The 16306-nt window shown below is 38.2% G+C and overlaps 1 protein-coding gene across 1 annotated transcript in view; it reads left to right on the top strand.

Moving 5' to 3' along the window:
• Positions 1 to 16306, top strand: part of LOC147077363 (uncharacterized) — a 29242-nt gene that overhangs the window by 4703 nt on the left and 8233 nt on the right. Inside the window, exons 2-4 of the mRNA XM_085941072.1 lie at positions 264 to 416; positions 3637 to 3714; positions 4266 to 4441. Coding sequence (XP_085797198.1) covers positions 264 to 416; positions 3637 to 3714; positions 4266 to 4441 — 407 coding nt within the window. The remainder of the gene's footprint in view (positions 1 to 263; positions 417 to 3636; positions 3715 to 4265; positions 4442 to 16306) is intronic.

The following is a 16306-nucleotide window of genomic DNA, read 5'->3' on the forward strand; positions in this document are numbered from 1 at the left end:
CATTTTGTTAGTTCTTTAAGATAGATTTTCTCTTGATAATTGAGCCCTAAATGTCGAGGAAAGAATGAAGAAATACACGCGATGAAAACCCAAAAATCTATTACGATAGTATGAAATCACTTGCCGAATGCAGTCATTCATTGACTGCCACTGATTGCAGAAGAAAAAGCTTTGGTAGGCCTGCTCCAGCAGTTGGCTCGGCTCTCGCTGATCATAATGGTGATACTGTTACATATTTTTAATAATAATGATTTTATTTTCAGGAGAGTGAAAACGTTCTGATCAATATTAAGTATGAGAATAATGATGAGGGAGTTCTCATGAAAGAAGAATTTGTTGAGAATGCAATCCACCAAATTAATGATGAATTAACTCAACCTGGCTGCTCTAATCTACAATACAAGCCATTAGACCAGGTACGTTTAATAACAAAGGCTGTTTTTTTTAAGACCGATGGAACTTGTACAAAATAACACATGTTAACTCTAGATATTTTTTATTTGAAAGATATATAAATATACATGACATTTACTATTTAAAATGATTTCGTACAATATAACCACCGCAGCTGTTTTAAACGAAAAAAAATCTGGGCGTCCAATTTGGTTCACTTTTTTCGACTAGTTAGATCATGGCCCCACATCCTGAGACGGGCCCCCAAGCTAGGATGTTTGGTGGGCCCCCTACCTATCGCTCAGGGTAAAGGCAGTGTGACGCACTGTAGTAGAGTTTTCCAAATGGTGAACGCGGTAAAATTAAAGTGTATTTCTAATATGTAAATCCATTTGAATTATGGAGTTGTCAAGTATCGGCACACTATTAAAAATTGCATCGTACAACCAAATATTTAAAATTATTAATAACATTGACGTAAAATAGCGCCGCAGGCGACTTTTTTTACTTTTACAGCAAATTTGTGATTTGTATTTATCTCAGTTATCTGGCGACTCGTGACGCCGTGCCCTCCCTGAGCCCGGGTCCCCAGGCTAGAACCCTGTCAGCCCCCCCTTGTGGAGGCCATGAGTTGGATATTACGAATAATATCTACGAACAATTTCAGCTTTCAATATGCCAATAGATGCTAGTTTATCCGTGACTTTAAAAGCCCCCAAAGGAAATAATTCAGATGTGTCAAATTGCTTGACCTTGGAGGCCATTATTTGATAGGTTCATCTAAAGAAATCATCTTGTAAGTCTATAGTACAAGCGCTATCCTGTTTAAACCATCATCTCGTGCGGATGAATGTCTTCGCAACGCAATTTCGCGTTATAATGCAATTTTAACTTTCACGAATCGACAATTGTTATTGATTATGTCATATGACGTATGATATACGATATATTATGTGACATGTTGCTTTGACAAACTATACTATGATAAATGTCTAAAAGTCAGCGCAGTGTTACAGATCGATTTGACAGTTAACCCTTTCGTAAGTTCTATCTAATAATAAACACTGAATATTTAACTGTCAAATCACATGCGACCTGGCAGTGAAAGTGGGATGCTTCGATGAAGGGCAGGCACACATCTTTGTTCTTTCCGAATATACGATGGCGATTGTGGATAACCTAATTGACTTCTGACCACTACACCAGTGAGTTTTGACAGGCCATGGTAGATTCATTGCCAAGCTCTTTGAGCTTGGACTTGTTCAGGTGGCGGAGAACTACAGGATGCAAACTATATCCTCTGGTTGGACTTGTTCATATGGCGGAGAACTACAGGATGCAAACTACATCCTCTCAAAATGTCGAGGATGTGCTCCGAGAGGGAAGATATGCTTACGTTGGTCTAACCAGCTGTTGGGAACATCGGGCCGTCTGACCTGGTCGCAACAAAGGCCAATTATATTTAATTTAAAACAAATTGCGGACGTGAAGATCTCTTCACAGAAATTTTGCTATCCGTATTGATTAGCTTCATTTATTGGTATATATGTTTATAAATTCCTTTTCTTTTTTTTTAATTATCCGTGCCTTTCTCTACCGAAGCACTTTGTATTAGAGTAAAATTATTAAAATTAGCCAAAGATCACTTGAGAGCGTGGCGACCGTGGTCTTGGATATCTACTCTAGATACATTACCAATGCGGAAAACTGCTGATGCTTCACACCAAACGTAGGCCATCGCGATACGCTCGATTTAAATCGAGTGTGGTCTGGGTCGGATTGGTTTGGATGTATCCATGTTTATGTTCTCAAAACTGATTTTATAGATGCTGAGCGTACACTTCTTCGGCCATATCCGCCCCTTAGTTAAAGCATATAGATACCACGAAGCGCCTCCAAGGATCCCTGTCATTCGCCAGTCATCTTGCATCATTCCATATCAAACCAGCATCCCGTAGCTCCGCCGTATAGACTCTATAGATAGTATTTATCGGCCTTCCGGGACACCAAAATCCGGTTGGCTTTAAGAACAGGCAAGCAGGTTGAAATTTTCTTCTGGCGTCCGCCACACGTGGCCGAGCCAGGTCGAATTTCGCCTCTTCACTCTCAGTATGATGAAAGCCTCTTATCTCCTCGTTGCTCCTAAAGTTATACCACCGCACACCCAGTATCAGTCACAAACAACTGTTTTCGAAGCTCAGTATACGGTTGCTTTGAACCTTCATAAGGTGCCATGATTCGCTACCGTTAAGCAGCACCGTCAGAATGCAAGCGTCGAATTGGCGGCATTTGTTTTTATAGATTTTATAGATTTTTTATAGACTACAATATCGTTGAACTGAATGTACCACTCTATTCTGTTTGTAGATTTCTTCTCGGCAATGTTTCACTTATAAACCACTGGCCATATTTAAAAAAGAGACAGTAGTTGACAATATCCTGGCCAATCACCACATAGCAGATGCAACCAACAAAATGGAAAATATGATACAGCATTCAGAGATAACTATAAATAAACAAAATATTAAACAGGAAGTTCAGAAACTATGCTTGCCAAAGGAGGTTCGAATTGTGTTGAGAAGAGTTACATATTTTCCACGTAACTTTATTTGCAATGATTGTTGTGGAGTGTTTGAATCTGTAAATCATCTAAATAGTCACTATGTTTCATGCAAAAAGTCTCAGCATATTCAGTCATACAAGACACATACTGGTGAAAAACAATACGAATGTAATGTTCGCTCGAATAAAATCTCCCAGCATGGTAGGACCAAGGTATTTATTGGTGAAAAACCACATAAGTGCTATGTGTGTTTTAAAAAATTTCAGCTTATTGGAAGTCTCAAACGACATAAAACTACGCATACTGATGAAAAACCACATCAATGCGATGTGTGTTTCAAAAAGTTCATCAAAAATAATGATCTCAAATTACATAAAATGACACATACTGGTGAAAAACCACATCAATGCGATGTGTGTTTTAAAAAATTTCTGCAAATTACTAATCTCAAAAGACATAAAATGACACATACCGGGGAAAAACCACATCAGTGCGATATGTGTTCTAAAAAATTTCTAGAAATTGGGAATCTCAAAAGACATAAAATGAAACACACTGCTCAAAAACCACATCAATGTAAAGTATGTTTCAAAAAATTTCAGTCAATTGGTCATTTTAAAAGACACGAAATAACACATGGTGCTGAAAAACCTCATCAATGCGATGTGTGTTTTAAAAAGTTCATAGCAAATGCTCATCTCAAAAAACATAAAATGATACACACTGGCGAAAAACCACATAAATGCGATGTCTGTTTTAAATCAGTCATATAAAAATACATAGAATGATACATACTGGTGAAAAACCACACCAATGCGAAGTGTGTTCTAAAAAATTTCTAGAAATCGGTAAACTGAAGAAACATAAAATGACACATACCGGGGAAAAACCACATCAATGCGATATGTGTTCCAAAAAATTTCTAGAAATTGGTAATCTCAAAAGACATAAAATGAAACACACTGCTCAAAAACCACATCAATGCAAATTATGTTTCAAAAAATTTCAGTTAATTGGTTATTTAAAAATACACGAAATAACACATGGTACTGAAAAACCTCATCAATGCGATTTGTGTTTTAAAAAGTTCACAACAAATGCTCATCTCAAAAAACATAGAATGATACATACTGGTGAAAAACCACACCAATGCGATGTGTATTCTAAAAAATTTCTAGAAATCGGTAAACTGAAGAAACATAAAATCACACATACTGGTGAAAAACTACATCAATGCGATGTGTGTTTTAAAAAATTTCTGCGAATTAGTGTTCTCAAAGATCATAAAATGACACATACCGGTGAAAAACCACATCAATGCGATGTGTGTTTTAAAAAGTTCATCAAAAATAGTGATCTCAAAAAACATAAAATGACACATACTGGTGAAAAACCATATCAATGCGATGTGTGTTTAAAAAACTTTCTGCAAATTACTCATCTCAAAAGACATAAAATGACACATACCGGGGAAAAACCACATCAGTGCGATGTGTGTTCTAAAAGATTTCTAGAAATTGGTAATCTCAAAACACATAAAATGAAACACAACGCTCAAAAACCACATCAATGCAAAGTATGTTTCAAAAAATTTCAGTCAAATGCTCATCTCAAAAGACACGAAATAACACACAGTGCTGAAAAACCTCATCAATGCGATGTGTGTTTTAAAAAGTTCGTAGCAAATGCTCAACTCAAAAAACATAAAATGATACACACTGGCGAAAAACCACATAAATGCGGTCTGTTTTAAATCGTTCAAACAAATCAGTCATATCAAAATACATAGAATGACACACACTGGTGAAAAATGACACTAATGCGATGTGTGTTCTAAAAAAACTCTAGAAATCGGTAAACTGAAGAAACATAAAATGACACATACTGGTGAAAGACCACATCAATGCGATGTGTATTTTAAAAAAATCACATGAAGTTGTAATCTTAAAATGCATAAAATGACTCATACTGGTTTTCAACAATAATGCGATGTTGCGTTTTAAAAAATATCTGCAAATTGGTTATTTAAAAACATGAATTGACAAAATAGGTAAAAACGACACCAATGTGGTGTGTTTTTAAAAATGTGGTGTGTTTTCTCAAAATACATAAATTGAGATATACATACAAGGAATCTAGTTTGCCATTAATTTCTAACATTTAATAAATATCGCAACTAGAAACAACTTGGCCACCCTTGCTTTAATTTTAATGATATTTTATAATAATCTTATACTACTACTCTGATATTACAACGTTTTTATTTGCTCGTATTCTTGTTTGTCCGGTGGTTGTTTGTCCAGTACAAATTATGCAATCGATTTTAACTAACTTCCCGACTAGATAGACATTTGAAACTTTTAGAATATATCAGAACACGATGCCAATGCATTTTTTTTAATACGTTTAGCCATCTTTGAGCTGAATTGAATTCATTTTCAGTTAATTCTGTTTTGTATGGAAAGTTATTTCAAAAAAATCCGTAAAAATAAAAAGACTATTATTGGTTGCTAAGTGGATTCTAGCAACTAAATTATTAATATATACGTGCGTTACTATGGAAATCAAAATAACATTTCAGTATTCTATATTTTGTTTGTTTGCTTTTTATTTTCTTCATATCAAGTACAAGTTTGTGCATATTGAGCATAATAATTCAACAGAAAATTTAAAAACGTTGTATATAAAAATTTCTTATCTTGTAATTATTTAATAATAAGTTATGATAAAGCCTTAAACCTGTATGTGGCATAATTTTAATTTTCTTGAAATTTTATTAGTGACTAAGTATTATAGTATGTAATTTGTTTTTACTGTATTAATTGATTTTCATAATTTAATAAAAATATTTGGCTACAAACTAATTTAAACATCTTACGCCGTGTACCCATTTACGAGTCGTGACTGTGACCGACGAGGATTCAGTAACTTGTACATGTGGACGACAAATAATTATTTCGCATCTAGAGATGGTTTCAATATCTGAAATAAACAGTTACAGTTACGGCTCGCAAATGAGTCGTCGGTTTACGCTTATAAATGCCATAATAAATAAACTGCTTTATAATTATTGTTCATTGATTAAGTTTTGAATCCAATTTTTAAAACATCCACAAATAGACCATTCCGTTTCGAGAGAAACAACTCGGCAGCCTTCGTAGTGCAGTGCTAATCTTTTATCTGGAAAGTTTTTTATTGAATTTATAATCCGAGAACGCTGAGTTCGTTTCCAAGTGAGGTCACAATATTATTTAAGTGGTTTTCTTAATGCCTGGGTGTTTGTGATTGTTTCGCTTCTATTTATGACCACACTTCTGTTTTCAAGCCTCATGACCTGTTGTAGTGTCAGCAGTGGCGTCTCTAGACAGAAGGCCGCCCCTAGGCTGCGCCGAAATGCCACCTCACTCTTCATACAGTATTTTTTATGATCCTTCCATGACTTCAATATCTAAGAAATATGTTGTAACAATACATTACTAACAAAATATAGAATATAATTATTCGCAAATCTGCTCGTGTCATTTCTGGTCACCAAGGACGCCGAAGGGGAACGGAAGTAAACTAGACATCGCGAACCCAACAAAAATATAATCCTATTAAACCTTTTATGTTAATTCGAGTGCTTAAAGTCAGACAACGTTATCTACAAAAAAGTGTTTTTTTTTTTTTTAGATAACGTTATTACATTTATGGCTACATGATAGTCAAACAACGTTATGTCAATCTTTTCTAATTTCTTATTAAATCGTCAGTAAAGTTTAACGCTAACTACATAAGTTACCCTTGTTTTCATATTTTTTTAAAACTATCCCTATAATTTTTAACATCATCATAAGCAAGATAAATGTACAATACATAATAAATTATAAAATATTAACATTAGGTTTTAAATAAACATTTCCCTTGTTGAGTTACAAGAATCTAAAATAACGATTTTTGGCTCTCCTGTAAAGTTGCACTTTTGTAGATAGTGTTGTTTGACACTAAGCCCTCGAATTAATACATTATATTTCCAGTGCTGAATTTTTAATGGAAAGATATTTTCGTTATTACTAAGTTTAGGTAGCTATTTCTCCTCGATTTGCCGTCCTTCGACAAACTGCCGCCCCAAAGCGACGCTTAATCTGCATACCCACACGGGACGTCACTGAGTACCAGGCGATAGATTTTGAGAGAAGTTGGAGACTGTGGCGGAATTGAAGTTTGAACGTGACGGTATTCATTCTTTTAGCATTGTAACTTCGCGAGAAAAAAACGTCCTTCAGCTATCTTCAGACGCCAGAGGAATATCAACGCCATATTGTTGCAAGATTGTCTCGTCTTTTTTATTTATAATTTTCAATTATATCAGTTTTTGTTTGGAATGCTACCTCGCTTCTATTTTGTATTCAATTCTTATGTTTACCAATTAACCGAAACCGTTGAATTCATAGAGTATACGTTTTATAACTTTGCACTTTTTTGCACACCTTACTAAACCTAGTGTCTTTTTGCCTGATAACCACGCATAAAATTAAATCAAAATTATATTTACTTGTAATAATATATGTCGTATCCGGAAATTTTCACGTAAACAGTTCACCGCAGGACACTTATTCGTGCGCCGCAGTACGTGAAACATGAGTTCGTGTAACATTTAATCAAATGACGAGTTCTTCGTTGAACAATTCACCGTGGAGTATATTCGTACGTATGCTAAAACATGTGGCGAATTTTATGAGATGTCTTTAGTGTTAATCTAATTGGAACAGTACTATTTGCGAACTTACTATCGCCGCATTTTGTAAGATACGTACAAATGTATTCCACGGTGAAATGTTCAACGAAGAACTCGTTATTTGATAAAATGTTATACGAACTCATGTTTCACGTACTGCGGCGCACGAATAAGTTTTTATCCTAGAGCAAAAGTAATGAAGCATTATGCTTATAAAAGGAACGTTCGCTTTGTTCGCTTTGTTAACTTTGTAAGTAAAAATGTTTTATTGTTTAAATAGATATAGTACATTGTCTATTGTTCCGTCGTTTCTCTTTTATTTATGTAACCCTCTATTAATTAATAACCGATTTCATAATTCCGAGATCTTGGATCGTAATTTGAAGACCATTGAATTACTTTTTACCCATCGACGTTTTTACAGTATATAATTTCACATTATGTAGTCTAAGTTAGTTCCCGATTTTGCAAACCTTCAAACAGCAGATAATTATTCCTGACCAACGTTCCCTCTAATTTTTCTATTCTGTGTGCGGATCATTAACGCATCTAACCAGTGGCGTACCTATGGTTGGTGACTTCCCATCACTGACCCGCAGTCCGATTCCGTAACCAACGATTCGTGTGGGACATCGTAGTTATTCGCTAACGTGACGTAGGTTATCGAAATATGGTATGTTGTAACTTTATCACTATCTGAATTAGTCATAATCCGTGTCGACATTATTGCCCATACCAAAGGGCACTCGTGACCAGAGTCGCCCATACGACTTGAGTCTGTAGGCATGCGCATTTATGCCTCGCGCCAATAACGTAGTTTAGTTTTGAGCTGTCAAAAGTGAAAGGCTAGGCTGCGAAAAGATACTATTTTATTATTGGGCTCGCGAGAATAAATTACATATTATTATTTTATATTTTGCCAAAGCATTGCTATATATCTGTATCGTTCACCCAATTATTGTAAAATATGTCAATCCCAGAAATAGTTACTTTTGCCGCACTTTTATGCCGGCGCTCCATTGGCACGCAAGTCAGACGATTTACAGTCTTCGGACTTTTTTTTCGCGTGGAGCACCCCAGGTCTGCGGACTTTTTAATCCGCAGACCAGGCTCGTTGGATTTCAAACATGTTTGATATTTTACTCGCCGAGCCGCTGAAATTCGTACGTTCACCACGCTTTACCGTCACATTATTTATATCTATGCCGACGGACGACAGCGCCATATATTAGTCTATGAGCGCCATCATTATTTTACTGTCATTCAAAGTGTTCGGACATCGAAAACAACAATGGTAGATCTACGAGTGCATTCGAAAAGTTTCTTGGAAGATTTTATTAGTTGTTTTAAAGACAACCCGTCGTTGTGGAAGACGACAAGAATCGTGATGCCAAGTCCTTGGCGTATGCGGAACTTTTGGAAATATTAATCAAGGTGGAGCCGCAGGCAACGGTCAACGATGTCAAAAAGAAAATACAGACATTGAGGTTGGGTTACAGAAAGGAGAGAAATAAAGTAAGGACATCATATCGAAGCGGAGCCGGCACAGACGCAGTATATCTACCCAAACTGTGGTACTATAAAAATTTGGAGTTCTTGAACGACCAAATGGAAGGTACGTGGGAATGCTTTAAAGCTATTTATTATTCACGTGCAGATTATGAAATTGTCGTAGCTCTGAAAGTGACATCGCATTAGATTAGCAACTATTAAGCAATTAAAACATACAGCTATGAATCATTTCTAGTCACAATAAAATTACTTATTCTTTGCTGAGGTAGGTAATAAATAATAATAATATATAGGTACGAGGGAATGCTTTAAAGCTATTTATTATACACGTGCAGACTATGACATTGTCGTAGCTCTGAAAGTGACATCGCATTAGATTAGCAACTATTAAGCAATTAAAACATACAGCTATGAATCATTTCTAGTCACAATAAAATTACTTATTCTTTGCTGAGGTAGGTAATAAATAATAATAATATATAGGTACGAGGGAATGCTTTAAAGCTATTTATTATACACGTGCAGACTATGACATTGTCGTAGCTCTGAAAGTGACATCGCATTAGATTAGCAACTATTAAGCAATTAAAACATACAGCTATGAATCATTTCTAGTCACAATAAAATTACTTATTCTTTGCTGAGGTAGGTAAGAAATAATAATATATAGGTACGATCATGGCGGTGGAAGCGCGGCTTAAGCGTTGGCTTATTGAGTCGTGGTCGGGTCCCAGGTTCAAATCCTGGGTCTGACAAGTACACATTGAATTTCAATTTGTGTATGAGTCAGAGTATGGACCTAATATGTTGAGCAAGTGGCTGACATCCATTTCTCGTAAAAACAAAATCTGTCAATACAAACCTCCACTCCGTGGAGGTCCATATTATGATCGGACATGGTCGAAAGAAGAAGAAAAGAAATGAGCATGAAATCAAAAATCGCTCGAGTTAGGTTCCTTCAGAGACAATCAATAAATCGTCAATCATCAATCAAAATTAGTGGTACAGTTTGGTTATGAGGAATACAGCGGAAAACACATTTTGAAAATACCTGATATACTGGATTACACCAATTATACCAATATAAATAATCATATCAATATTAACCGTATGAAGGAATGGGTACTTAGGGGAGAGATAATAAAAAACAAGTTTGAGTATTATGTTGTATTTTAACAATTTACATTTTGTTTTACAGAATCGAGCTCAATATCCAGCATGGCGGACGATTTGGAAAACATGTCTCCTGATGAGAGTTACTCCAACTCGTTAAACAACGAAGATTGTATTGAGGTAAAACATTTTAACTAAACTGTTACATTGGTTTAATTTATCTATTGCTTATCATACTTTCTTGCCATGTGACAGCCCCGGTAGTATTAAAATATTTTTCAAAATCTCCTCGCGCTTTCTTAGCATTGGCAGTCGAGTTCCGATTAGTCGTTGCTTCCAAAGGCGCTAAGGTGTCCTGTAACCTCAGTCCGAGCTCTATTAAGCCTGTTACGTAATGCAAAGGCTTCATCGCCAATATAAACAAATGGCAGTGCATCAGAATTAGCAGTAGGTTTTTTTGGTGCAGGTATTTTTAATCTGCCTTCGTCTAAACGTTTGAAAAAATCAGATTTTCTCAGTACGCCTCCATCAGAAATACGTCCATTTGTTCCAACATCAACATAAATAAATTCATAATTAGCATTTGCAATCGCCATCAAAACAATGCTGTGGAAATGTTTGTAATTATAAAAGTGGGAGCCGGCGCCTGCAGGTGGCACGATTGCAATGTGTTTCCCATCAACTGCGCCCAGGCAATTTGGAAATTGCCATTTACTATTAAATTCTTCTGCAATCGTCTCCATTTCTTCGTGCGTATCAGGGAACTGCAACAAAAAATAATCAACATTTTATTTACAGATAGAATATTCGCCTTCAACATCCACGTTGTCGACTACTCCAAGGTCGAATCTCAATAGAGCACCAGAACCCCCATCGTTCAAACGAAAAAAATCGAATGATAGCGCCAACAAAGTGTTAGAATTAATCACCGACAAACTAAGCAAGACTGAAGATGAATTTGATGTTTTTGGCAAAATGATGGCCATGAAACTACGATCGATGTCACAGGGACAAAGATTGCTGGCCGAGAAGCTGATGCATGAAGTTGCCTTTATGGGACAAAGTGACAAAATAACGCCAGCAACTACTGTTCATACTCAACCAGTTTATCGTATATTAAGCAAAAATGTACAAAAGCCGGTATAATAAATTAATGTTTTTTGTATGAATAAATATCTTGTAAAAATATTTGTTTTTTTGTTTGTTTTTATGCCTATAAACCTTAGCTTAAGCGATACAACAAATGGTAAGTATTTGAGCTATGTTAGCACACCTATATTATTATGTGGCCTCATTTAGAAATCAAATTCCATGCTTGCTTTTCGAAGAATATGACTAGTATTACAATACATTCAACAGGAATAATTAAGCAGCTTGCTTACAGCCTATATGGAGAGTCCTGGCTAGGTACAGCATTCTAATGGTCTATTGAATATTTAGCATGTCAACGATGGCCTTATTTGTGACTATATATATACCTATCTCAAATGCATCTTGTCTGCCATTCTTATGATGTTGCCGTCTATGATTTATATAGGTAAAACAATCCACTAAACGTTCACTTTATAAGACCAACCAATGTCTACTTGTTAATGATATATTTGTAAATTTGCCCAACTTTATTAGATGACGTATAATATAATACACACCTTGAAATATTCTCCTTTCAAAACGTCAATGATGACTTGGCAAGTTTCGGGAATTATCTTGCCCAGAGTTTGTCTTCCAATCGCAGTTCTATAATGCAAGTCAGTGAATGTTCCGCCGGCAGCCAAAAATCGCAGGGTTGCACATAATCTATCATGAGGAGAAATAGCTTCCCTCATCATAGTATTTTTTTTTTAATAAATGGGGAGACCAAATTATACAGTTCTGTGTATACATCCTCCGACATTCGCAAATAATTGCGGAAATCGCTCGGTTGCAAACGCAATTCTCGTATTAAATTTGTGTGGGATAATGTCGTTCGTTTCCTTATCCAATGTTTCACCCAGTATTTGTGTACCCTTTGCTTCGTTATTACATTATCTGCCACCCAATAACCCAAAAAACATAAAACGTCGGTATCATTTAACGCCATCACGATTTAACTGTCAGATATACGTATATTATCTATGCTGTCAAAGTCGACTGTTTTACTCGTCAAATTAATTATATACTCGTTTCGTTGAACGTCTGTTGGCCAGTAGCAGAACGTAGAAAAATCTGAAGACTTATTGTCGTCGGACTTTTGGCTCGCCAATGGAGCGCTGGCAATAAAGTTATAATTTGTCTCTGACACTGCCATACATTCGCATTTACCCCGTCATTGTCGTCGGACTTTTGGCTCGCCAATGGAGCGCTGGCATTAGGATCACGTAATTATCCGCCAAACAGATCAAATAATTATGCTAACTTATCGTCGGTGTTTTGTAAAAAGGGCGAATCAACCATTTTGGCGAAATCGAGATTTTAATGAAAATACAATATGTACCCCACTAGCTTTGTTGTGTAAAAAGGGCGAATTTTTATCTCCACAGGAAAGTACTTAAAAACGATAATCGACTAAAATTAAATTAATTAAAATTACGAAATAAAAAGCAAATGTGGCATATTGGGCCTTTTAAAATATTATATGATAATACCTATTATTCGAATTTGACTTTGAAGTCCTTGAGATAGGGTTTGCTCTTTCTTCTTCGCGTGAGGATATATTCTACTAATTTATTTTTCTTTTTCTTGTCGTTGGTCATTTCTCCGTTTTCATTTACTGGTCATACCCGCGCGTCTGTTTTTTATGTATAAAGTTTGGCATCACTTTGTTCATTATGGATTTGACTTCTTACTTTGTTTACGTGTTGCTTCTGACAGTTCATTCTAACTATCAAAATAATTATCTTGGACGAACGTTAAGTGATAGTTAAGTGAACGTTAAGTGATCAGTGATTATGGCGCAACATCTGAATGACCGTGAGGAGGATATTCTAAAAGCAATGGACACCAGACGGCGCAGCAGAACTGCTACAGGAGGAAAAGTTCAACGTACCAGCGTCGATTAAGATGCTGATGTTTGAGGTATCCTCGTTACGTACCTTATTTCAGCAGGGGGACCGGCAAGGAGTGGCACAACGCCCAAAAAACAATTCTTGGCGGCCCCTACGGTCGTAGAGTTAGGTCTAAATGACAAGTTGCGTCGGTGCGACCACTCGTGATCAGCTAACCATCTGACGAAAAGGACCATCGCGGCCCTCCAGAATGCGATTTTTTCCCAACGGGACAGCTTCTGAAAGGGTATGCAAGGGTTAGTGGATTGGGCAACTAATCCTCAAAACAATTGGTAAAAATAATAGCCGTAGCCCGCATACCTTTTGTGCGGATACCACCATTGGTAAGTCCTTCTTTACTTTTACGGAAAGATTTTCAAACGCAACAATCAGCAGCGGTCACTCTCGAGATCGAGGACTTAAAGAACTCAGGGGTTCTAGAAGAAGCGGGTCAAACCCCTGGTTTTTCTCTTTACCCTGTTTCTGATCAAGAAAGAAGACGGGGCCCTATGCCCTGTTTTCAACCGAAAGCGTTTGAATGCGTTCCTACAGCCAAGGCCATTCAAACTAATTCACCATTACGAGGTTCCAGCCGTCTTACAAACAGAAGACTGGCTAGTAATAATAGATCTAAGCCAGGCGTCCCTCCAGGTACCAATGGCTTCTCAACATCGTCGATTCGTTCGACTACCCTACCAAGGGGAGCTCCTACGATTCACGTGACTCCCGTTCGTGCTGCCAACCGCTCCAATTATGTTGGCATCCCTGACCGATTGGGTCGCCGAACGCCTACGAAAGAATGGCTGAGAATATTCACTTACCTAGACGACTTCTTAGTAGCCAACCAATCCGAGAAACAGTCTCGATTCAGGTGGAATACAGGATAACCTTCCTACAGTCTTTAGGATGGTTTATAAATATTAAAAGATCCTGTCTGAACCCAAGCCAACAATGAGGGTCCCTGGACATCACGTAAGACACACACAACAAGCGGGGGTTTCTGTCGCCGGAGAAGTGTGTAGCACTCCGTCACCATCAGCTGCTAATGCAGGTACAAAAAGGCAGTTGGTCCCCCAGACAGGCACATATCCAATCCCTTCTGGGGCGACTCAACCTCACATCCTCCCTCCATGAGGAAGGTTGCATTGCCGACGGCTACAACGCTCCAGTCATCAATATGGTCGAGGTCCCATCCTCGCCAATTGATGACGATCCCACCACAGGCCCAACGGGACATCATGTGGTGGCTGTAGGCGATAGGATCCTCAAAGTTGACATAACGCAGGAAAAGGCAGTTGGTCCCTCAGACAGGCACATATCCAATCCCTTCTGGGGCGACTCAACTTTACATCCTACCTCCACGAGGAAGGTTGTATTGCCGACGGCTACAAAGCTCCAGTCATCAATATGGCCGAGGTCCCATCCTCGCTAATTGATGACAATCCCACCACAGGCCCAACGGGACATCTTGTGGTGGCCCTAGGCGATAGGATCCTCAGATTTGACACAACGCAGTTACAAAAAGGCAGTTGGTCCCTCAGGTAGGCACATGTTCAATCCCTTCTGGGGCGACTTAACTTCGCATCCTACCTCCACGAGGAAGATTGCATTGCCGACGGCTACAAAGCTCCAGTCATCAAAATTGTCGAGGTCCCATTCTCGCCAATAGACGACAATCCCACCACAGGCCTAACAGGACATCATGTGGTGGCTCCAGGTGATAGGCTCCTCAGAGTTGACACACATCAATCACCTCCTGACGACAGACGCGTCTGACACAGGCTAGGTAGCCCAACTGAATGAACACACCTATCAGGTACGTGGAAACAAGACCAGTTAGCATGGCATGGCATTCCAACAGGAAGGAGATGTTTGCAATTCAATCTCAGATACAATCAATCATAGGATCAGATCTGCTTCTGCAGACAGACAACAAAACAGTGGTGGCATACATCAACAACGAGGGCGGCACAAAATCTGTCACCCTCCCAAACCTATGCCGACAGATACTAGTATTTACCAGTCGAACCAACATCACGTTTACTGCACAATACTTCCGCAGAAATTACAACTGCGTGGCAGATCATCTCTCCCGCAGACAACTCATTCCCGAATGGCACCTCATCAACACCGCAACCACCCCCCTGTTTCAAAGATGGGGTGTTCCCGAGGTGGATTTTTTCGCAAGCGAAACAGCACATGTCATTGCAACGTATGTGTCACGAGACGTTACAGACAGTGGCGCGCTGTTTCACGACGCCTTCAGCCGAGTGTAGGACTTTAGATTGGCGTGGATATTTCCCCCACCAAACATCCTTTCACGAGTCCTAGCGCACCTGAACTCAGCAAGAGGGAAGTACTCACTAGTGGCACCAAGCTGGAAACAATGCTTATACAATGCCTCACCTACATACGACACTAGTTGGTATGGAGACCAACGGTCCACCTCCAAGGACCCGGGACCTGTCCCTTTAACTATGGATAATTTCGGGTGGGGTGGAAATAACATCAAATTGAATGGTGGAAGAAAGGGCACTTCTTACTTCCAGATGGCGGCCTTCGACTCTAAAAATAAACCAGCTTGGAACAAATGGAAGACAATGACATGGGTAACATGAACCTAATGGATCATAATAGCCTTCAACCAATGGAATTGGCCAGATACCTAGGCTACATGCACAACATGGAGGGTTTGTCGTACATAACCATCCTGGTGCATAAGTCAGCCATAGCCACATTTTGCAAACCGATTATCATTGTAGATATCAGCATCAACGTGGTAGTACAACACAATATGTTACAGGAAATTTCGGTTATGATAACTGAAAATATGAAACCCATCAAACCACCGGTTTGGGATCCAGGACGAGTGGTAGATCATCTTAGGGAAACAACACCGGTGGAGTACAACCTATTCGAAACCTCTCGCAGGACAGCCACCTACTCGGCTGCTTCTCGCATCGGGACGAAGGATTCATGACCTCA

This window comes from Rhyacophila brunnea, unplaced genomic scaffold (genome assembly GCF_057557595.1).
Source record: "Rhyacophila brunnea isolate RB1 unplaced genomic scaffold, BYU_Rbru_1.0 scaffold_13, whole genome shotgun sequence".
In the NCBI taxonomy this organism is placed as follows: Eukaryota; Metazoa; Arthropoda; class Insecta; order Trichoptera; family Rhyacophilidae; genus Rhyacophila; species Rhyacophila brunnea.